At 33.2% G+C, this 26246-nt stretch overlaps 1 protein-coding gene across 1 annotated transcript; it reads right to left on the bottom strand.

The window, feature by feature from the left end:
• Positions 1–287: 287 nt before the first annotated feature.
• On the bottom strand, positions 288–26221 carry LOC138332022 (replication factor C subunit 5-like). Its single transcript, XM_069279950.1, has 11 exons — positions 26050–26221; positions 22626–22690; positions 16533–16669; positions 14920–14999; positions 13660–13733; positions 10431–10590; positions 5450–5531; positions 4882–5011; positions 4381–4458; positions 1153–1207; positions 288–889 (listed from the first exon to the last, which is right to left on the bottom strand). Exons 1-11 carry the CDS (start codon positions 26085–26087, stop codon positions 790–792), a joined length of 999 nt encoding a protein of 332 aa, XP_069136051.1. The 5' UTR covers positions 26088–26221; the 3' UTR covers positions 288–789.
• Positions 26222–26246: the final 25 nt, after the last annotated feature.

Below are 26246 nucleotides of genomic sequence, written 5' to 3'. Positions count from 1 at the left end.
ATTGAAAACGAAAGTTATCTTTATCAATGTCTTGTTACTTTTACTTGTTTCACAAGCAAATAATCCTGCATAATATACACATGTAATTATGATCTCTTTCAAAATGATAAATAGGTATGTTTCGGTAACCTGTGTCAACCTTGTTAGTATTTCAACAAAATACTTGGCTCCGATTTCTCGAAACAAAAATGCAGACTTGAAATAATCCTTGTGAAAAACTGTTGACTTAAGTTTGTATCGAGATATCTGGCACCCGATCATGCAAGGAATAAAGACAAAAGACCTCATTAGAAGTTGTATTTTTATTTTGTATTACTTTTTCAAAACACATTCACACGTATTCTCACACACACATTATACAAACATTTCTCTCCCACTGAAATGAAAAAAACATTTCTACACCCTAAAATACATCCATTTATATAAAGAATTACAATTTACATGCAAATAATCTTTATGTTTGGATGATCTCGATAAGCACTTTATGAAGATTAATTAATTTATATACTTGAATACTTTGAACCTTGGAATAATTTTTTAATAATTCTAATAAAACTACTGTCATCAAATTATGAATTTACCAAGTTTAACTGCATGCAATGCAATTAGCCATGTCACAAAGAGTGAACATCTTAAATAAATAATTGTACTAAAAAAATTCAGGATAATAACTTTCTTTCATTAAACTTTAATGTTCTTGCAGGCTTAGCCTTAGCTTTTGTTATTTAAAGATTCTTGTTGCCCTAACCACTTGATTTTATTGATATATGTAATGTACTAGAATCCTCGTTATGCTGCTTCCTGAACTATCAGATCCCTGGCTATTTGAAAAGCCGCTATTAAAGAACTTAGTTGGATTTTTTCACTGGTTCCAGATGCAAGCCTGTACCTAGAAAAAAGAAACAGGATCAAAATTATTCATGAATTTGGTGGTTGGGGAGGTCTGTTATGCAAAAAAGAAAAAGAAAAAATAAATAACTGGGATACTCTGTATATGTTAATATATGTATTCTTTATTAGTCTGGCAACATTTTACTTTCAAAACTAGAGTTAGTTAGTATTATTAAAAGCAGAGCAAATTTTTAAAGGAATAATCTAATCTTTACAGTGTTAGTTCTAATGGGGTAGTGAACTATTTATCATGTAACTTACTCTATGTCAGCCATTTTTTCCAACAGGTGTATTTTAACATGCACAGGTAAATCAACTGAAAAAGACAACAGAAATTTGTATTAATTAAATCTAGATCAAATTTTTTTCAGTTAGAATATATTCCCCCCCCCTCAATTTGTTAACTTCACGGTGAAAGAAAATCAATTTACAAATATAATCTATCGTAAAAGTGAAAATAACTATACTGCAGAAGTATAGGGGAAAAGAGTGTTTAATTTTCTTTGATATCAGCCAAACTTGACAAGAGCTGTTGGAGAACAGCAAAGCTCGCCTATTCAGAAGAAGTTGATGTTCAAGTATTTACTATTTAAACATGGAAATATGACAAATTAACAGACTCAAAAACCCCCTAAAGGGCCCCCAAATTGGTTGTATTATCACGTTCAGCATCCATACACATTAGGAAAATAAAATCATAAACATTTATGATGACTTAAGCTTAAACAATAGACAAAATAGAAACTTGCTCAAAAATTTTAACGTGAAATGGGACGCCAACGTCGAACCATTATTCGAATATCCATCATTCTTCAAATAGGCGAGCTAAAAATGTAGGTCACAGCGACCTTCATTTAGTACGTAACACATGCATGTACCTAGTACTAGTATACTGCATCATCTAGCTGACCTATATTTACGATATGAAGTTCAAAAGTCGTGCAAGAGAAGTATGAATTTCAAGTAATAAGCAGTTTTAGAAATAAGACTTAGAGAAACCTTTGGTGAGTTAAGGTGTGACTGAAATAAAGTAGGTCAGACTCGTAGAACTCTGACCTACTTTTGGTATGTGTCTCCTGTTAGCAACCTATGTAGGATATTAAAGACAATTTCAGTGGTTATTTTTTATGAGTTCCAGTTTTAACAGATATAATGGGTCAAGAAAAGCATAAAACCAGATTATAAATTCCATTAACTGCTGCCTATGTAGTCATTGACTAAAATATGACATTACATCAATGAACATGCGTTTTTGGATCAAAAGTTCTGCCTCTGGTTACAAATCACTATACTCAATATATATGATCCCCATTCTCGATACTCCAGGGGTTCCAATCACTTAAGATCTCTACACCCCTGGACTATCTCATAGTAAAACTGGAGGCAACATAACAGAACAGAACAGGTAATTCAGTTGTTTGATGTAAATCAAAAGAGCTGTATAATGGTACACTGTGGTTGACAATATGGCTTTGAATTTGGGGGGTCGCACTCTCTGTAGTCCAGGGGTGTAAAAATAATAAGTGATTGGAACCCCTGGAGTATAAAGAAAGTAAGACTCCAGAGTGGAGGAGATTTGATATATGTTATTGAAAGATATCAGTTATATCAGTAGAACCCTAAAGTCCCGTTCACACATTCACGGATCACCTCGCCGGATTAGCTACGGATACAATCCCGCATCATTCGTGGTATTCTGTAATGGTCCGCAGATTTCCGTAAAATAGCCGTTGTCTTCCTTAGTTAAACTTGGAAGTATTTTCAGTTTCGTGGCAAATTGTGAACATGTTCAAAATTTGGCTAAGAATCAAACAACCGTGGTATGTCCCTACTCAACTGTTGTGGGATGTACTGAACCGTGCTACTCCCTATCACAACCATATTTAACCGTACGTATCAAGTTCACACAGTTTGTTATGGTTAACTACATGTTAGTGCGGTTAAGCTACCTAATTAATAAAGAACATTACAGTTTGTTGTGGATTGTCACAATAAAGTTACGTTGCTTTACGGATAGACCAGAATCAATCAGGACTGTCAAGGATAAAAATGGTAAACTACGTAAAATCACGATAAAATACGGAATTCTCGGATCTATCACGTTACCAATTTAATACTGTCACAAGATTGGCAAGTACAAAACTAACATGATGTGTCATGGCGTTGAGATGACCAATAAATGGTGCCATTTTAATACAAATATACATTGATGCAGTCAAAAAGTCGAAAATAGGGACTCCTACGTGGTATTTGTGCTTAGATTCCATACATTTTATAATATGTACATGTCATTAATCCAAGGGCTATGAAGTACAAGGTATTGTGTCGACATTTTTATGATCTGAAATTGAAATTTGCTTTTGCATTGCTTGGCTACAAGAGATGGTACCACACGATGATATATAGTTTCCAGTTTGTACAAATTATCATTTGGGATGCTGGTGGAGATATTCATACTTTACTGAACCCGAACAGTTGCCATATGTACATTGAAGCTAAATAATTTGCAATGAAATTAGAGTTCCCATATTAGTTTGTGCTCTAAATGGTAAAACCAGATGATACCTATATTAATTACAACTATAAAGGGTATCATGTGCTGGTTCTAACAGCCCTTGCAAATTTCGAATATAAGTTGTTTAATGTTGGTTCTCAATGTGGTACCCTGACGATCAGATCGGTAACCAGAACGAATTGAAGAATGACTTTGGAAATGGATTATTTGGTATGGATATAACATCCAAAATGGCAAAACACTTGGCTATCTTCGACATAACATTATTGACGACTACGTATTTGGTAGAAAACCTAGTTTCTGAAGTATTTCTACAGACGGATGTCGCTAACGACTTTTCTAGGGTGAACGAGTTAGGAATAATGTTTGAATTATGAATGTAATGTTTCTCTCAATAATTAATTAACACAATTAATTAACAGCTCCTTCACAGAGCACAGAAAAATATTTTGGATAGATCGTGAATCATTATTAGAAAAAGTAAAATGTGTATATGTGAACGAGAGATCTCAATTTTTATTGAAACAATCGGTTTAAGAATACATAGGTGTTCCATAAGTGATAAGTACAAACTTACAAACATGCTACATCGAAATTTTCTTTTAGTTCTATGCACATGTGGAATTATTTTAGTCTTTGCTTCCTTAACTGGACATTTTGATGTTCTTTCCCTCCTTTAGATTTCAATATTGTGTTATTTAAGGGAAACTATTTTTAATGTCAAGTAGACACACCGTTGTAAAGTGCACGTCAACAATAAGTTTCACTGGTGTTGTCAAATGATCACAACATTGACTAACCTCAGTATATTTGTTAATGTCAAGTAGACACACCGTTGTAAAGCTGTATTGGAACCGTATCGGACATTGAAAACTAGCTTTATTCCGGGGCCATCCGTAAAATCAAATCCATAGTGGCACCATCGAGATGATCCATGAATGTGTGACCCCGGCATAACAGACACTTTTACTTACTTCTGTGAACATATAGATGAACTTCCCTAAGAATGTCTTGTAGGGCCAGGCCTTTGGCAGTTTTCAAGTCAAAAATATCTTTTACAAGTCAAAGAAAGATAATGCTAACACATATTTTGGACTAGCACACATTGAGTATCAAATTTAATTTTTTGATTGACTTTCATTTTCTATCATGCAGTAACATCATTATATATAATGTCACACAATATATGTTTAGCTCAAAATCAAAACATATAGCTCACCAAGACATCTCTTAAATATAAGGAATCTGTCTATATAATTATCAGTGAAATGAAAATAAAATTAATGGACTTTTCTTTCTATGAAACATTTAATAACATAAGCAAATTACACATTAAGTATGTCATATATGTATTTTAAGTAAGGTAATGCATGATTTGTATGAGTTTATATATAAGTCACATCAATTCTTTCTGTGTAGGACAGAAATACAATAGCATCTACCAATCAGATATGCTCTTGTTGTTAAAAGGATACTGTTAAAGGCAACGGTGAATCCTTCATTAAGGACCCAATTGACTATATTCTCAATGTCTCGTCGTAAAGGATGACCCACACAGGTGTAAACGTTGTCTTCTGATACAGAGTCATATGCCATGTGTGTACACTGTAAGAAAGGTGTACAATATATATATATACTAGTCCAAAGAAAAAAGGTTCAAGGCTTTTTTTGTGAGATAAGATAACCTTTTTCAATATTCATTTTTCTTTAACCATGAATCAATTGAAAAATGTATATATCTTTTAACAAAAAATGCTAAACTTTAAGTTTTGCAACTTTGATTTTTCAAGGCAACCAGATTTATTTCCCTTCTTCCAGATAAGGAGTTATCCCCCCTGTACTATTCTTTACAAATAGTATGGCATTTCAACAAACAATTTTGATGGACGGAAGGGAGGCAATGCAGAATATTAAACTGTGGGTGTACAATGGTGTTAAATCTTTAAATTTATAAGTAAAACATTAAAAAAGTGGCTATAACTGGGCATCTCTTAGGGAAAATGTATTGGTTACACTAGTAATAATGGAAGCAAAGCTATTTACCTGGAGAATGTTGAGAGATCTTCTCATATCACCACACGCAAGCGTAACAATAGCCTTCATACCATCACCAGTGATGTTTACCCTGTAACAATCATAAACATCAATGAAGCAACACACAAAATTACCTGTGTAGACAGGGCAAGAAATATCCCAGGTGCAGTAAAATATGCTCCGGGGCAAGTGAAAATTGGTGTAAACTTGCCCGGTTTTAATGTAAACAAGGACATAGTCATTCAGATCCCCCACCAATGGAGATATCAAAGCTGAAGTAAGTTTGATTGTGGAGATTTATGTGTATGAAAAAACCCAGGAAAAAGGAAGTTGAGCTAAAGAAAGATAGAGTATAATTCAAGTAAAGCGGGGCTGCAATTGTTGAATCAGGTATACAGCCTTGACATTTATATTAGACTATATACACAAAGATGGGTGGAGTTTTGCAAAGTAACATTTACCATTTTCCATGATATTTTCAACAATGTTTCCATGGTAACAGAAAAAGTCCAAAAAATGAAAACCTAAAAATAGAAAAAGGTACTACTAGACCATAAAAAGAATGTGTCTATGAAGTTTCGTGGAAATATCTCTGCTGGTTTTAGAGTTATGCTCTGGAAATGAACCTGCTACAAAAATCTGCCATTTTCAGCAATGTTTCCATGGTTACAGAAAAAAGTACAAAAAGTGAAAACCTTAAAATAGCAAAAGGCACTACTAGACGATAAGACTAATGTGCCTATGGAGTTTCGTGGAAATATCTCTTCTGGTTTTAGAGTTATGCTCCGGAAACGAACCTGGTACAAAAATATGATATTTTCAGCAATGTTTCCATGGTTACGGAAAAAAGTACAAAAAGTGAAAACCTAAAAATAGCAAAAGGCACTACTAGACCATAAAACCAATGTGTGTATGAAGTTTCGTGGAAATATCTCTACTGGTTTTAGAGTTATGCTCCGGAAACCATTCATACGGACGGACGGAACCCATTTGTATATCCCCCGCCAACTTCGTTGGGCGGGGGATAATTACTGTTTTGGGTAAAATTAGACTGAAATCTTAAATTTGGGCAAGTGGTTTTCAAAATAAGTTTCTTGCCCTAGTAGCACCTTTACCGGGTACACACATCCTAAAATACTGGGCATAGAACTAAACTACCAGATTTTAGTTTTCATGCCATTACATAAAGTATCTGCCAACATAATCCAAGTTGGCAAGTTATGATGACTTTGTAACTTCTGTACTTCACTAAGATGTCAAATGATCTAATATATATGTGATAATGTACCTTCTGTATTTCACTAAGATGTCAAATGATCTAATATACATGTGATAATGCACCTTCTGTATTTCACTAAGATGTCAAATGATCTAATATACATGTGATAATGTACCTTCTGTATTTCACTAAGATGTCAAATGATCTAATATACATGTGATAATGTACCTTTTGTATTTCACTAAGATGTCAAATGATCTAATATACATGTGATAATGTACCTTCTGTATTTCACTAAGATGTCAAATGATCTATAATATACATGTGATAATGTACCTTCTGTATTTCACTAAGATGTCAAATGATCTAATATACATGTGATAATGTACCTTCTGTATTTCACTAAGATGTCAAATGATCTATAATATACATGTGATAATGTACCTTCTGTATTTCACTAAGATGTCAAATGATCTATAATATACATGTGATAATGTACCTTTTGTATTTCTCTAAGATTTCAAATGATCTAATATACATGTGATAATGTACCTTCTGTATTTCACTAAGATGTCAAATGATCTATAATATACATGTGATAATGTACCTTTTGTATTTCACTAAGATTTCAAATGATCTAATATACATGTGATAATGTACCTTCTGTATTTCACTAAGATGTCAAATGATCTATAATATACATGTGATAATGTACCTTTTGTATTTCACTAAGATTTCAAATGATCTAATATACATGTGATAATGTACCTTCTGTATTTCACTAAGATGTCAAATGATCTATAATATACATGTGATAATGTACCTTCTGTATTTCACTTAGGTGTCAAATGATTTAATATACATGTGATAATGTACCTTCTGTATTTCACTAAGGTGTCAAATGATCTAATATACATGTGATAATGTACCTTTTGTATTTCACTAAGATGTCAAATGATCTAATATAAATGTGATAATGTACCTTCTGTATTTCACTAAGATGTCAAATGATCTATAATATACATGTGATAATGTACCTTTTGTATTTCACTAAGATGTCAAATGATCTAATATACATGTGATAATGTATCTTCTGTATTTCATTAAGATGTCAAATGATTTAATATACATGTGATAATGTACCTTCTGTATTTCACTAAGGTGTCAAATGATCTAATATACATGTGATAATGTACCTTTTGTATTTCACTAAGATGTCAAATGATCTAATATACATGTGATAATGTACCTTCTGTATTTCACTAAGATGTCAAATGATCTATAATATACATGTGATAATGTACCTTCTGTATTTCACTAAGATGTCAAATGATTTAATATACATGTGATACTGTACCTTCTGTATTTCACTAAGATGTCAAATGATCTATTATACATGTGATAATGTACCTTCTGTATTTCACTAAGATGTCAAATGATCTAATATACATGTGATAATGTACCTTTTGTATTTCACTAAGATGTCAAATGATCTATTATACATGTGATAATGTACCTTCTGTATTTCACTAAGATGTCAAATGATCTAATAAACATGTGATACTGTACCTTTTGTATTTCACTAAGATGTCAAATGATCTAATATACATGTGATACTGTACCTTCTGTATTTCACTAAGATGTCAAATGATCTAATACAAATGTGATAATGTACCTTTTGTATTTCACTAAGATGTCAAATGATCTAATACAAATGTGATAATGTACCTTTTGTATTTCACTAAGATGTCAAATGATCTAATACACATATGATACTGTACCTTTTGTATTTCACTAAGATGTCAAATGATCTAATATACACGTGATAATGTACCTTTTGTATTTCACTAAGATGTCAAATGATCTAATATACATGTGATACAGTACCTTCTGTATTTCACTAAGATGTCAAATGATCTAATATACATGTGATAATGTACCTTTTGTATTTCACTCAGATGTCAAATGATCTAATACATGTGATATTGTACCTTCTGTATTTCACTAAGATGTCAAATGATCTATAATATACATGTGATAATGTACCTTCTGCATTTCACTAAGATTTCAAATGATCTATTATACATGTGATAATGTACCTTCTGTATTTCACTAAGATGTCAAATGATCTAATATACATGTGATAATGTACCTTCTGTATTTCACTAAGATGTCAAATGATCTAATATACATGTGATAATGTACCTTCTGTATTTCACTAAGATGTCAAATGATCTAATATAAATATGATATTTTACCTTCTGTATTTCACTAAGATGTCAAATGATCTAATATACATGTGATACTGTACCTTTTGTATTTCACTAAGATGTCAAATGATCTAATATAAATATGATATTGTACCTTTTGTATTTCACTAAGATGTCAAATGATCTAATATACATGTGATAATGTACCTTCTGTATTTCACTAAGATGTCAAATGATCTAATATACGTGTGATACTGTACCTTTTGTATTTCACTAAGATGTCAAATGATCTAATATACATATGATACTGTACCTTTTGTATTTCACTAAGATGTCAAATGATCTAATACACATATGATACTGTACCTTTTGTATTTCACTAAGATGTCAAATGATCTAATATAAATATGATACTGTACCTTCTGTATTTCACTAAGATGTCAAATGATCTAATATACATGTGATAATGTACCTTCTGTATTTCACTAAGATGTCAAATGATCTAATATACATGTGATACTGTACCTTTTGTATTTCACTAAGATGTCAAATGATCTAATATACATGTGATAATGTACCTTTTGTATTTCACTAAGATGTCAAATGATCTAATATACATGTGATACTGTACCTTCTGTATTTCACTAAGATGTCAAATGATATAATATACATGTGATAATGTACCTTTTGTATTTCACTAAGATGTCAAATGATCTAATATACATGTGATAATGTACCTTTTGTATTTCACTAAGATGTCAAATGATCTAATATACATGTGATACTGTACCTTCTGTATTTCACTAAGATGTCAAATGATCTAATATACATGTGATACTGTACCTTCTGTATTTCACTAAGATGTCAAATGATATAATATACATGTGATACTGTGCCTTCTGTATTTCACTAAGATGTCAAATGATATAATGTACATGTGATACTGTACCTTCTGTATTTCACTAAGATGTCAAATGATATAATGTACATGTGATAATGTACCTTTTGTATTTCACTAAGATGTCAAATGATCTAATATACATGTGATCTACACCATGTGTTCTGTTGTTTTTGTTTGGGAATAACAATGAAACCTGCTATTAAGGACAACTCTGTGTAAAGGACACCTGTCTATAAAAGACATTTTTGTAATGTGCATTTGGTATTCTTTATTGACAGGTTTGCTGTACAGTCAACCATTTTTATAAATGGACAGAGAAAAAATGCTCTTCATAACCAGGTGGTCTGAAATGTAGTCTTATTTAGCAAGTGATCTATTCTATTTTTGCATGTTTACAGAGTTACATACCTTTGAGGGTATGTATTGATTGTGATGTCATGTGTTTGAGAGCGTAACATCAAATTTTTCAGAGAAAACAACTTAAATTTCCTCAGGGAAGTAACTCTGTAATATGCACAGAGGTGGTCGCTAGGGCAGATTCTACTGTAGTTGTTAAAGATTCTGGATGTGGTAGTCCAAAAGTTCACCATAACAAAATCACTGTTGTGAGGTGGTAATGAGAATAAGGCCCTAGGTGTAAATCAGAGTGTGATTGCTTACCCTTCCTCTGCGATGACGTGTTCCAGTCTTGGTACCATCTGTTCTGTACCAAGGGGACCGAATCGGAACCTCATACATCTTGACTGTAATGCTGGGATGATCTTTGATAGGTAGTTACATATGATACAGAATCGAGTGTTCTCTGTAAACTTTTCTATCACTGAAAAAAAAATAAGCAAGGACATTTATTTCCCAAACTAATTAAAATTATACTTGTAATTCCGCTCCACTATGATACTCTACATTACCAGACCTGTTTACCCGAAAAATTGTCCATGTGGAATAGCCACAATTGAAATGTGTAATTTTAACCTCCGATGTGTAATTTTCAGAGTTGTTCATTAAAGTGAACAGTCGGGCAAAGATGGCTAAAGTTGGTAAAAATGGTGTGAATGTATCCAGTATAATTTCTTATGAAATAGAAAAATAAAAATCTCTCGTCAAAATCTGTCTGCGTACGAAGAAATTAATTCAAAGTATGGGAATTCTAAAACGTCCTCTCGGCTCACTATGTCCGTGGTTACATTTCCACACAGCCTCGCTTTCAATGCTTTCACCTTTTCTTTACTTTAATGGTCAGAACTGGGAAACTTAACAGAACTTGACCGTCGTAGTAATATGTGAGAATTTTTGGAAGGCCAATGAACGCATTTAGACTGGTTTTCTTTGCCCGACTATTCACTTTAACTAATTGATGTCCCTCTGTTCAATCTGAATATATCATAAAATTTGCATAATTCAGGCATTTACTGTTAATTATTATTAATGTGCATGTTCTTCTCCCATTGATTGTGGAAATGAACGTTTTACTAAGTTATGTATGAAAAATATCTCCTTCAGTCAGGTACATACAGATATACTTCATAATAGATCATAATCATTATAGAGTTTTTAGTGTTTCAAAGAGCCCCAACTGAATTCAGGACACAAAGACAGTGGTAGTATGGATGTGCATATCTAAATAGTAAACACATTATTGACATTTGATTTTCAGAATGTTTTTTATACTGATTATTCAGGGTTCACACCAGCTTTTAAAATTCTGTCGCCAAAATTTCCGCCAAAGTGAAATTTCTTTCGCCAAATAAGATTTTTTGGAGCCAAATAAAGAAATGTAAATTTGATTGTTGAAATGAATAATTATCTCCCTAAATGTTAGTTTACGTTTCGATAAGTATGGAAATGTATTGATTAAACAAACACGAATGAAAGGTTCATTTTAAGGATGTATCATTTAGTAGAAATCTTTCTAAGCATTTTTTTTTCTTTAAAAAATATGAACATTAATTTATTGAATTTCATACCTACATTACAGATATTCTTAAATCAATCCCCAAATAATTATATCTCTAAGAAATCAAAAGAAGTAAAACAGGTGATTAATTATAACATTGAAAGCGAAATTTTATTATTTTGATTTATTTAAAATAATTCTGATTTTTTTTGGCTGTAAAAACGCCTGTGCACTGACAGCACTTATATTAAAAATGTGTTGATTTTTTTAAAATCCTAATATTATTGTTGATTTTTTTTTTAAATCCTAATATTATTAGTATTATTTAATGGATAAATCATATTTCTTAAAATCGTAATTTGTTGAGGTTTGGAACTTGAAAAAGAAAACTATGTGTTAATTTTCATTTTCTTGGTGTTTAATGTTGAAAAATATGAACGAAAATCCGGAATTTATTGACTTCCGGTTCAGATATTAGTGTTGACTTCTACCCAAAACAAACCAAAATGGCGGCTGAGCCATGTGCTCAGTCGATCTTGTCTGCTTTGCATTCAAAGACACAGTAAGTAAAATGGTTTTGATTGATATATGTGACAATGATTTTCACACCTTGTTTTGTTCTTTGTGATGATTTTATTGTCAACTAAGCTTACCAAGCTGTAACAAGCTTCCAGGTGAACGGCTAGACGATCACCGGTAGAGTAACAGTGTTGTGTAAACAAACCGACATGGGTCACTGCCTCTGGTAATTGACAGCTTACAGCCTACCAAGTCATGACACTAATTAATAAACAACCTGGACTGTAATTTACCTGGATCAGACCAATTTCTACCTGTACAACTTATGATATTATGGGTGAACAGTACTGAACACATGGCTTCAATTTTTGAATGGGCGATTTTTCTATCGCCAAAAAAATCGCCAAAGTCATAATTTTATCGCCAATGAAATATTTTTTTCGCAAAATGCGACATTGGCGACCGCTGGCGTGAACCCTGTTATTACAACAGATAAGCCAAAACAAAATCGAAAAAAACATCAATAGCATTTGACAATATGCAATGAATCAGATTAAAAGAATTTACATGACTATCAAAACAGAATAAAGCTTTTGAAAAGCAAGTTTCATTTTCTTATGTTCAACAAAAAATAACGGTTGAGTCACTGTTTTTACTGTCGTTTTTGTTATAAAATCGTGATGCTACAAACGTTTGATTGCCATGTGCTCATACACGATGTGAAGCGTTCCAATGACGTGAATTAGGCAGGGTGCATTCAATTGCACCCCATTAACAGTATAAGGTGCGTTCGACTAAGAATATCGGGTGCGTTCGATATACAATATTACCTTTTACCAGCAGATGACCTAAATGCGTAATTTTTCACGTTTGCGCGTAATGGCGTAAAATAGGTGTCAAATGCGTAACAAAAACGCAAAAAGCGTAAGGGTAAACAGGTCTGCATTACGCTCCAATGCAAGATCTAACAATGCCCCGATCGGGGTCACCTCAGCATGACCTCTAGCCTAGAATCCGAACATCTCGGGACGTACTCTTAGCTGTTTACGCTTCCAAAAGAATCAACCACACCGAAGATTTCATAGGCGACACCCTGATTGGCTAACCGTAGGGGTCATTCTGAGGTGACCCCGAACAATGCTCTGTTAGATCTTGTATTGGAGCATGACGTAGAGTATCGTTGTGGAGTGAAATTACTACAATAATTATCAAACAATAAGTTTTTTTTGTAGTTTTTACATATATGGTATATAAGCATGAGCAAATAGTGTTTGCAAATTATTAAGATTATTGAATAATGGGAAAGTTGAGATTTAAGTACTTACTATCAATTAAATTTGTATGATTTATTAATTTGTCAATATTTAGCAGATCAACTTTTATGGATCATAGTTAATGATCATGAAATTGCGAAACTTTCATCCTGCAATAATAATGGACTATACAATATAACTACAGATAATTTGTCACGCTTACCTCTTCGCAATGCATTCTGAGCATCATTTGTCATTGCATCAGCTTCATCTAGAATCACAATCTTGAATCCAGACCTAAAATCATTGAACAGTATTACTAAAGTACAATGGTATTGATTTATCATAATTACTATTATCATAATGATAGTAAATATTATCTAACACACAATATCTTAATTCTAGATTAATAAATTAAAAGCGGATTTAAAATTTTGAAATGGTTTGCTCATTCAAATAATAAGTATACATGTAATAAATATGCCTTTAAGAAAACATGTTTACATTATAATCAAAAGTGATTTTAATATGAAGTACTAGGTAATTGATTTGAGTATTTGACCCCCTGGTAATCATGCATGGTTCATACTTAACCAATAGGAGAGTGAATAAGAATTTATATCATGCCTAAGCACATTAGAGGCCCCTTTGCCTCTTGGTTATTAAGAATAAGTCGTTTAAAGATTCTAGACTATTTGACCCCTGTGACTTTGAATTAAGGTCAAGGTAATTCATTTGAACAAACTTTGTAATGCTTCACCCCAGCATGTAACAGGCCTAATATCAGGTCCCTAGGCCTCTTGGTTATTTAAAAGAAGTCGTTTAAAGATTTTAGCCTATTTGACTCTGATGACCTGGAATGAAAGTCAAGGTCAGTCATTTGAACAAACTTTGTAACGTTTCATCCCAACATGCCACAGGCCCAATATCAGGTCTCTAGGCCTTTTGGTTACTAAGAAGAAGTCTTTTAACAATTTTAGCCTATTTGACCCCTGTGACCTTGAATAAAGGTAAAGGTCATTCATTTGAACAAATTTGGTAGCCCTTTATCCCAACATGCCACAGGCCCAATATCAGGTCCCTAGGCCTCTTGGTTATTGAGAAGAAGTCGCTTAAAGATTTAAGCCTATTTGACCCCTGTGACCTTTAATCAAGGTCAAGGTCATTCATTTGAACAAACTTGGTTGGTAGTCCTTCATTCCAGCATGTTACATGCCAAATATCAGGTCTCTAGGCCATTTGGTTATGAAGCAGAAGTCTTAACAAGATATTTCAGCCTATTTGACCACTGTGACCTTGAATGAAGGTCAACATCATTCATTTGGACCAACTTGGTAGCCCTTTATTCCAGCATGCTATAAGTAAAATTTCAGGACTCTAGGTCTCCAAGTTTTGGAGAAGAAGTTGTTTAAATGGAAAGGTGAGCTAAAAACAATTGAATCTTCATCTCGTATGAATTATAGGATTGTAATGCTTTTCTGACCTGAAGATTGTCCTTGTACTGGCAAAACTCAGGATCTGTCCTCTCACAATGCCAATACCACGGTCATCAGATGCATTTAGCTAAAATGTAATTACACAAAAGTCAACAGTTTAAAAATAGTGTACACAATTAACAATATATCTATTATCTATTTCAACAAGTTTTTAATGAAAAATGAAAACTCCATTTACAAGAGATCCCAGAGGGATCTTGGCGCCCACCAAAGAATGATCTATATCCGACAATGGATGGATCTTTTCTCTACTTTTTAAACTTTTTCAAACATACTACACATAAAATTTGACACAGATCGCTTCAGTACCTTTTGAGAAATAGCAGTAACAAACTTCAACTATCAAAATCTAAGATGGCTCCTTGGCTGCCATCTTGTCGATCAATCGGCCCCAATTCGCAATATGCACAACTAGGGCCCTAGGGGAACCTACATGTGAAATTTGAGAATGATCCATTCCATACTTTCTGAGAAATAGCAATATCAAACTTTTAACTATCAAAATCCAAGATGGCTCCTTGGCGGCCATCTTGTTGATCAATCGGTCCCAAATCACAATATGCATAACTAGGTCCCTAGGGGAACCTACATGTGAAATTTGAAAAAGATCCATTCAATACTTTCTGAGAAATAGCGATAACAAACTTTGAATATCAAAATCCAAGCTGGCTGCCTAGCGGCCATCTTGTTGACTGATCGGTCCCAAAATGCATTATGCACAACTAGGTCCCTAGGGGAACTTACATATGAATTTTGAGACAGATCTCTTCAGTACTATCTGAGAAATAGCGATAACAAACGTTAACTATCAAAATCCAAGATGGCGGTCTGGCAGTAATCATGTTCACCGATTGGTCCAAAAATGCAATATGCACAGCTAGGACCCTAGGGGAACCTACATATTAAATTTGAGAAAGATCCCTTCAGCACTTTTGAGAAATAGTAATATCAAACTTCAACTGCCAAAATCAAAGATGGCTGTCTGCCACAAAATCTGTATAGCACATGCACAACTATGGACCAAGGGGACCCTCCATGTGAAGTTTGAACAAAATCCCTGCTGTAGTTTTTAAGAAAAAGTGATAACAAGCATTGTTTATGGACGGACGCCGGACCACCGACGCAGGGCAATTTGAATAGCCCACCATCTGATGATGGTGGGCTAAAAACAAGTTTGATTTTTTTTTTTTTTTTTTAAACAAACTTAATGTCAAAAGAAATTTTTATCCTTGGAAATAATTGACCGTTTTTTTGCATAAAAGTTTCATACTGAAATAATTTTGAGTATTTTCAAAATGCTGTTTCATCGAGGACAATACCTATACTATATATAACTATGCTTAGTTCATTTCTTATTTGAATTTTTTTTTACATTACAATTTAACTTCAAATACCTTCCAAATCTTTATGACACTTAGCAGCCAGACTTACACATTACTTTCAGAAATTTGAAAAGAATTAAGCATTAAATCATTTGAAATCCATTGATGTACAGATCCAGAGCGCACATTTAGACCAGAAACCTGTGTATGTTTTATTCAAGGTCTGCATTTTTTCTGAAACATTTGACACTTTCCTTATAAAAGTAAGACTATCATACCTCTAACACCATAGAATTGAATTCCTTTGGTGAGTAAATCTGCTTGGCGACAGCCAAAATGGTGCTGGTTTTCCCTGTACCGGGCGGGCCATAGAACAGAAGATGGGGTAGACGGTCCTCCTTCACAAATCTGTCAACTAGAATGAAACAATGTTATCACTTTAAACACTATGACAAAGAAAACATTAAATTCTAAAGCACATTTCATGAAGGTGTTTTTTTATCTTACTGTAGAAAGAATGTACACCATGCATATTTAAGGTGGTTCGATTCAGTTAGGCCTAAAAAGTTCCCCTCATTTAATTTTCTATTAAAATTTACTCACTGAAAGATTAGTTGATAAACTGTTTATTAAGGCTTTTATTTAAAATTTGACAGAGCGGTTTTGGAAATATAGTGCTCTCAATAACCCTACTTGACCGTTTGTTTTTATCAATATACAATTTTACATTCATATTTTAAAAGCTTGGTAATTGACTGAAATATTACAAACAACAACATTTTTTATCTTTACTATGTAAGTTGATATGGCTGTCAATGACCTCAATGTCTTTTCCATTCTTAAAAATACATGAATTGTGATTTTTTTTTCCACACGAATGTGTATAAATGAGGCCTAAAAAAGGCCAATTTTTGCATTTGAATTTCAACTTAAATACCTAATATCCAAATATTGTGTCATTAAATTTTCTTTATTTTTTGTCCACATAATTAGACAGTCGTTTGGGTTACGATGAAAGATTATAAAAAAAATTGAATATTTGAGTAATTAGCCTTTCTATAACCCTACCCCCTAAAAAATGACTTTTTTCACAATTATATTATTAGACTGAAATCGGGCGGTAATATCTTTATAATGTACATCTTATATATCAAACATTACAAAGTATAATAGTCTGATAATATAAATTGTTAAAACTGTTAATTTTGTGTCACGATGCCAACGATTCGATGCTATACAATGCTAAGAAATGGCACAAATAAGCCATTATTTTGTTTGGATATAATATCTGAAAAATGATTATGGATTCCACTTCAATTACCCTTAAGATAATTCATGATTTTTTTATTGTTTTAGCGGAAAAATATTTTATTAAAATCTATCCTTCCATCGTCAAGTTATCTTAGCTTCAATAGTCGTTTGAGGCAGATATTCAAGAATAAATTTGAATTTGGCGCCAAAATTGTAGCCATGAAAAGCGTCAACATGACAACGATCGAAGTTGATAACTTCAACTTGATAACAAAAATATTGATAAAATCAATGTCATCATTGTATGTTTTTAGGAGATATCTTCATATCTAATACATGTAGATATATATCTTTATCATCTGAATTAAGTAAATTAAAACAGATTTTTGGATCCTCAAGATTATCTGTACTGTACAGTAAGTGTACCCCTAAGAACAGAATCTCTAATTCTGAATCCTCGATCTACGTTCATGATCAGCTGATTACTGTAGATAGAAAAATAATTGGTCTATGCCTACATGTACATGTTTAGTTTCTATATCACAGATATAATACTGTTGTTGACACTGCTAACTTACATGTGATTTTTCGTAAGGTAGTATCTTAACAAAGACTAATAGACTTAAAGTGTACACGGAACGGAAAATTATATTTTAATATGTTATTCTGTCAGATCTCCTGACAAGAATGTTGAAAACCGCATCAAAATCGGCCGCTTCAGTACCGAGATACCGCCCTCCGAAGTGCTCGATTTTTACCTGTATATCGACTGCTTATCAGGGTATCGGCCGCTCACCCTGATTTGGGAAATAACAGGATGTGACGTCACGAGGACAACGGCAGTGTGAGCTGTACATGTTTGGTAGTGGGGTTATAGCACAAAGGTGGACATATATGTATTCCTGAAATGGGGCTACGATAATTTGACAAATATATATACAGTTATGATGAAGATTTGATCATATTATATTAGGAAACATTGCAACTGAAATAAGGCTAATTTACATATTTATAATAAGTCTAAAGGCATCACCTTGTGTACCTTGTGTAAACTTTTATACATATACAGCTCAGTACATTTTTACTAGATATCTAATCTCTGTTTCAACAAATTACTAAATTATCAAACTTCGGTAATATTCAATTTTCTCTATGTAATCTTAAAAGAGACAAATTCGGAAAATGATGGTCATATAATTATCCATTTGAATATGTTTCTGTATATTCAAGAACCAACATAACACAAAAGAAAATGTGTTGAATGTATTTTATAGTTCAATACACGTAGCCATCATAGACATAAATTGGGGGGTTAACAATAAAACAAAACTTGAGAGTTTTAATCTATAATATAAAATTCATTTATAACTATAACGTGTTTCTCTTCTCTTTTAAGCTATGTCAACATGTGTTATTTAAACAATCTTCAACAGTAAATTTATTGATCATACAGATTATTATTTTTGGTATCATAATAATGATCGATATTGACCAAAATTCACAAAGAATTGGATATCCGAAATCTAGTATCAAAATTCTGACATTGTGCATTATATTTGCATTTGTTCTTTCTCGACATGCCATTTATAAATAATTTTGCAGTTTTTGTTATGAAAATACATATACATGTACATGTAGCCAGAAACATTTATGATGTACAAATGTACACATGGGTGTTTCTGAAGTATATACATGTAGTGCTTGATACACTTGTTATATGTTACGCACAAACGGTATATTTTACTTTTATTTTTAAACCAAAAATTTATAAGTGTTTACAAATATGACATTATACAACAATAACATCATGGCCTATCGCTAACTTACCTGTGGACTGATATTTTGACACGTGACGTGTGCTAATCAACAAAGCGTGACAGGTCACTAAACACCTTTCTTACGTAATCCCCTCATTAGCCAGGGTTGATCACGCGTTTAAGTTACTGCAGTATACAGGTACAGAGATTAACGCGGCACGACATTGAAAGTATTCTGATTTTGAAACTTGATATCTGATATTTGGATTAGACATAGACATCTTCAGTTCGTCTGAACCGTGCATGATTTATTGTTCTAGTAAAGACACTAATGAATGAACTTGAGCGAAATATCAACAAGTCGTCGGATGAACTGTATTACGTGTATTTGAAAGCTGAATGTATTTCGTAAAAAAAAAAAAAAAAAAAAAAAAAACCCAATTAGATCGGAAAATATCACTCCATCTAAATTCTAAATATGTGTACGGTTCTCAAAACTTGGTTTATAAAATTAAATCCACCAACTCACAGTAGAATTAAATGACAAACATATTTACTGGTAATTAAGCAATGGTATTAAATGTGTAATAAGTCACACGATCGATTTCAGACAAAACACAATTAGTAGATGCATTTGCACATATGCAAAAAAATCTGTTTAGAGTTATACCTTAAGTCGTATGGGCAGATTTTATGAAAAAGTCAGAATTTTTTAAACTGGGTTCAAGGATTTATTTGACCAGTAGACATTAGACGACCCGAGTTGGGTTTTGGGTAACATAATCAAGAACATAGACGTCCTTGATATAATATTCATGTACATCGCGGATATACAACGTACATGAATTATTATGTACATTTTTTTGTGTATAATTATGCAGTAATCGCGCAGAGATGCTCATTTATCTACGACAGGTACATGTACATCAATATATATATGTATGGTATAAATCCCTATTTCCATGCATATTCCAAACTCATGTCTGTGATTGAGGATAATATTAAATAGGTATCGGACATGTACACAGGTATTTGTGTCTTAAAAATCGATTTTTACAAACGGATGGTTCACATTAGATGGCAGACACCGAATATCGCCACTCTATCTTATGCGAGTAGAGTCGATCCCGTTGTCCTCGTGACGTCACAGGTCAGGGGTCCTGAATCGGGGTCAGTGGCTTGGGGCTTCAGGTGTGTTCTAGAGAACAGGCGCCAGGGGTGTACAATTCCACTAGCCCGACGTCCGGGGCTAGTGAATTTCAGGTCAGGGCTAGTGGCGTCACGATCATTACTAGCCCGTGGGCTAGTGGAAATTTCCTGATAAAAATCTTTACATTGAAATTTAGTCGTAAATCAGCAGTTTAGCCTTCTATTGCTGTTCAGAATTCTACTAGCAGTAAATGTTTGGTCAAAACTGAAGCAAAATATCATGAATGTAGTTTTACAACCACAGATGGTTCCCAAACGTAAATAACATTTTTCATCTAGGTGCATCAAACGCTTTGTTATGTAATTGGTGAAAGTTAAGCGCTTGAGTGACCCAGATGGCCATGTGTTTGCCGATGTTGTTGACAGACAGGGAACGGGAAAATCTAGATTTCTAGACTCTAGATAAAAATTAATTATGAAGTGACTGTTATATTATTTAGCATCACTATCATTTTAGTGTTATAAATTTAAGTATATGAGGGTTGGATTCAGAAAGTACTACTGCTGTGAGATGGATAGAGGATCGTTTTGAAGTATAAAATAATGGTAATTTTTAGTCCTGTGCACTTGCAGATCTATACATATATAGGTATGCTTAGTTCATTGACAAAAAATAAATTCACTAAATGTTTTTCAAAATAACTTAAATAGAATTGAAATCTTGTAAATGAAAATTAGCAGTGCAATTTAATAATCATTTACAAAATATTTTATTGTAAATTGTCAAGTTGAATTTGTGTACAGTTCTTGGAAATAATTTATATGAAATTATGAAATTGGCAACATTTTATTCAAATCTCATGCAAATGTTACTAAATAAAATGGAGTTTTTTTTAATACTCATAAAAAATCATGGAAAATAAGTAAGATCAGTAAAAAGTAATTTTACTTCAAGATTTTGTTACAAAAATTTCATGAACTGTACTATTTACTAAATTCTAATAAGTTCATATTACATATAAAATGAAAACAGCAGATATTTAATACTGATTGTATTCATGTTATATTTTCCTTGCTAAGCTTTAATATCAAAGTTAAACTTTAATAGATATACTGATTATGTTTTCTTTCTTTACATTTAATGATAGTTTTAAAGCAAATATTTGAGTGATATAAGAACTATAATTTCAAATCTGAAATATTTTGCATGCGATGGCATTGTTGCATTATCAATATCGACTCAATAATGTTTTCACTATTATATGAATACCTGGTTCCTGTGAAACAATCTGTGTGATATCTTTATTAGCAGATATGGTATTTAACCCACTGTTTAGACATGTATTTGTTTTGTACAGGTTTGTACAAAATCCAGATCGAGTAAAATGTGCATATGAAAATGAACGAAAAATAGGGCTAGTAGAATTCTGATCAGGGCTAGTGAAAAATTGTTGGTACTAGCCCTTGGGCTAGTGCAAAATTTTTGGAATTGTACACCCCTGGGCGCATTATCTCTAATACCGTAATCGCTATGAAACTCGTACTTTCGCCATTCTAAATTTTATCCAATGATGCATATATCAAGCCTTATATACCAAACCATTCCGTGTACACTTTAAAGGGGCTATGAATGCCAACTGAAAGACGTTCAATGCTTTAATACACACTGTTATTTGAATTTTAAAGGTCTAGATATCATTTTTTTTCCTTTTTTTAATTCAAAAGCTCTGTTTTTCCTTAATCAATGGTTCAATAACATTGTATCTACAATTAAATTCACACATCCAGATAAGGCCCATGTCTCACAATAGCCAGTACTTTAGATTATCAATTTAAATTTTGCTATTACAATGTTACTGATCTATACATGTTGATGAAAGTTGCAGACAAGAAAGTAAAAATATTGTTCTTCAATTTACAAAGTTTGTATCAATATCGAATTGAACAAAATCAATACTGTTTCGATGACACCACTAACAATTTTAGGCCAGATAAAAAATGTGTAGTAAGTTTCCAGTATCATGAAATTGTATAGTAATTATAAATTGATGGCACCAGTAATGCCACATATAAATGAATCAGAAGTAAAATTGCAGTAAAATATAATCCTATACACACATAAACAGATTATAGGTAAATCATATAAAGGGTGATAAAACAGATTATAGGTAAATCATATAAAGGGTGATAACTCCTTGTGTTGTACAGGCTTACTTGTGTTAATAATATCTGTATGGGATATGAGGTCATCCAGCTGCTTGGGACGATATTTTTCCACCCTGGAAAGTGAAAACAACAACATATTAACACAATTAATTTAATATATGCTATCCATTTTCAAACAGTGTTAGCTGACATTTTATATTTTATAGATCATTCAGTTATTATCAGGAAATCAAATTTCTTTATTTGAATTCCACAGCAAGTGTATACCCTAGTTCACCAATTTCTCATTATTTAATGTATAAAAATTTCACAAAGAAGGCATTGTCAATCGAAATTGTGAAAAAAATATATATATATATTATCCCATTGAAAATAACTTTACTGGCTGCACAATTTTCAACATCTACACCAATTTTTTGTTCGCATCAAACATGATTTACCAGATTCTTCTAATACTATTATATATAGTATTGATAACTGACCAGGATTTAATTTGGGTTTAGTATTGCCATGTGGTCTTTTCTGTTTGAAGATTAGGACAATGCTTCACCTTGTGTCAAATAACCAACATCATTTACCAGTCATTATTGTTTTTTTTTATTCAAAGGAATTGTCAGTTGATCATTGATTGAATGCAAGTGTAACAGGAGAGGAGAAAATGCTGCAATCACACCGGGCTCAAAGATGAGATAAATATATGTTATAAGAATATGTAATACAACAAGGACACTGAAATAAAGAGCAAAGAAATTAAAGGGACAATTAAGGCTTCTTAGTTCTAACAAGATCGTTGAAGCCTTGAGGGGCAGGCGTCAGGGGAGACGTCACAGCTTTGCTAATCTGACCTATTGGAAATACTGAAGTAGGTCAATATAGACAGAACTCTATGCTGAATTAATTTTAATCTTAATTGTTTGACTAGTTTGATCATTAGTCATTAAAATTTGAACTAGATATAGCTATTTCTGTGGCCACATATAATTATAAGCTTTAAGCATATCGTCGCTAAAACAACAGTTTATATATGATGAGAAATTATCATATCAATCTTAGACCCAGTCCCACTGAAGAGCAAATTAATTAGATTAATGTTGTTTACAAATTTCAGCCGTTCATCATCATCTGCAACAAAATTGGCCAAAAATAACAAATATCTCAGTATGAATTATATATATGAATTACAGATATATTATAAGGTAAAACAAAGGTGGATATTTCCTATAAAAGCGAATATGATAATGGATGCTATCCCATAAGGGATACAATCGGTAAAATTGTCCAATATTGCAGATATGTAACAAACAAAAACAAATAACAAATATTTTATATACCCTTGAAGGAACAATATTCGTCACTCAGAGTAATAAAATCTTCCGTAAATCAACAAACCAGCAAGAAATAATATGTACCAATTTTATCAACACAAATATATAATATTTTGTCTTACTTGTACAACAAGTTGTCCAGCAATTTGTTATTTATCTATTGCGATACGGAAGATTTCTACCTGCCGGTCGCTCGGTGATGGGCGACACAATAGGGACCTATTTTCGTCAGGGGAGCTGTTTGGCTTATTATGAAAATTGAGGTAATTCCAAATAAATGTTGAGCAGCAAGCGCTCATGAGATCGTGTTTAAGCTGAAAATTTCTTTTTGTTACATCGCTTTTAAGTCTTTAAACCTATTGGTCATGGAAAATGGCGAAAACCTTTGTTTACATAGAATAATGTTATGTTTTCAACAGTATCGCACCAAAACTTTTGGGCAAGTAGAATCGCCAAAATAATAACCCAAAATCTGTGCTATGAATCACATGATCAGACCTGTGACTTCTGGTAAATTGTTGACATTCGGCTGATCAGTGCACATGGACAGTCAAATGCTGACGGTAGAGTTTTAAAGTTTCATTTAAAATGAACTTAAGAAAATACCTTCTGTGGCGAAAATAGGCCTTACCGCTGTGTCACATGTGTAATGTATGTGTTTCATTATTGTAAATGTTAGGCAGACGCTTTAGTGTTGTAGTATATCTTGTAAGCGTTTAAATGACTCGGTGTGATTTTAGTTTCTTTGTTTGCCGCTTCTCACTCTTTGTTCTGGTCGTCGATCAGATAACATCGAGTCACACTCTCCTGTAGGTATTGGCACTGAGAGACAGATGTGGCTGAAGAAGCCTTGCCTTGATCAGTGTCATACCCAGCAGATCATTCCTAGCATAGCTCTTAGCTGTGGCTAGTGTGTAGTTTGTGGTGTCGACTATCGGTCGCGAGGTGCTCGCGACATAGTATCACGACTAACGACTAGTCGTGATCAAGTGCTCATGACATATAGGTCTTGAGGTACTTGGCTGGTGTAACAACCAGCAGGCCCGAGCTTTAGCTTCATGGTGGATAGTCGTACCACGGTAGTCAGCAGTTACGTTTGATCCGTACATGTGTCAGTGTCTTGTACATAAGCTTTGGCGGCAGGCAGCCGTATTGTGGTGTCAATTCATATAGGTTGCATGTTACTCACGACCACTAGCTAGTTGTCTTGGACACTCACCATATAGGCAGGTCGTGAGTAGGCCTGGTTACAGTACAGTTAGGGTCTGAGCTTCAGTCACGGTGATCCGAGACCTCAGTTTGTGTCGGAGTATACGTTTGGCCACAGGCAGTTGTTGTAGTGTATAGTTCTGTCCGGTGGTTTGTTTTGTGTATGTATTCATCAGCACTGGGTGTGTTGCACTCCGATTGTGTATAGGGGTTGTCTCCCTTCAGCTAGTGTATTGTAGTTCAGAGAGGTACTCTGTCATTATTTTCATGTGTTGTACATAAGAGTTTTGGATAATGTTACTGGTAGTAACCATCATTATTTGTATATATTGGCTGCTGTAGTGTACTTAGTGATTCATAACAGGGACCCAAGTATATCTTAGTAACAACCCCCGCCCGGTACGTTACACTTCATTTTGGGGTATACTGCTACATCATTTTTATAAAATCACTTGGTTATAGCACATAATCCTTTTAAGCAAGACAAATCTTCCTTAATCAAATCTGCTTTGTCAGACAACACTCTTTATGAAATCACGAGATAGTTCATGAGATATAAGCAAAATTGAAAACATGACGAAAACAGGTCCCTGACGAATTTAGGGCACTTGACCATATTATCTAGATTACTAGAATCAATAGCGACTAAGTTGTTTTGGATTTGACTTTGGGCAACGAGCTTTATTTATGATCTCCGTTTACCAAATGCTTTCTAAACATTAACAATTATGAATATTATTATTGCACGATAGATTAATAGGCCTAGACCCTCACCCTCCCCCCCCCCCTTTCCATTCATTGCTTCGCCTATCTAGTACCCCCACTAAATCAGTAATCGTGGCGAATAAAGCTACCAACATGATACGTGCCAGTACAATTAGGCAGTTGCTATTGTTAATGTACAACTGACACAGTTATTCTATTTGATATTAACCCACCATGGAAGATTTGAGTTGGTTTTCGTCTCTGTTGTCATTTTCACTGCTTTCCCGGCAAAATTTGTGTTATCTCGTCTTGGGTCACATGATCAAGCGAGATCACAATTATCCAATATGGCGGAAGTCATTTGCAGGAGCCTGTCAAATTACAATTGATTATTGTAAAGACGAACTACATACATCTTCATGTCAGCCGG

Source organism: Argopecten irradians, chromosome 9 (assembly GCF_041381155.1).
Source record: "Argopecten irradians isolate NY chromosome 9, Ai_NY, whole genome shotgun sequence".
Taxonomy (NCBI): domain Eukaryota; kingdom Metazoa; phylum Mollusca; class Bivalvia; order Pectinida; family Pectinidae; genus Argopecten; species Argopecten irradians.
The sequence above is the reverse complement of the archived record's forward strand: the minus strand, read 5'-3'. Positions and strand labels throughout refer to the sequence as shown.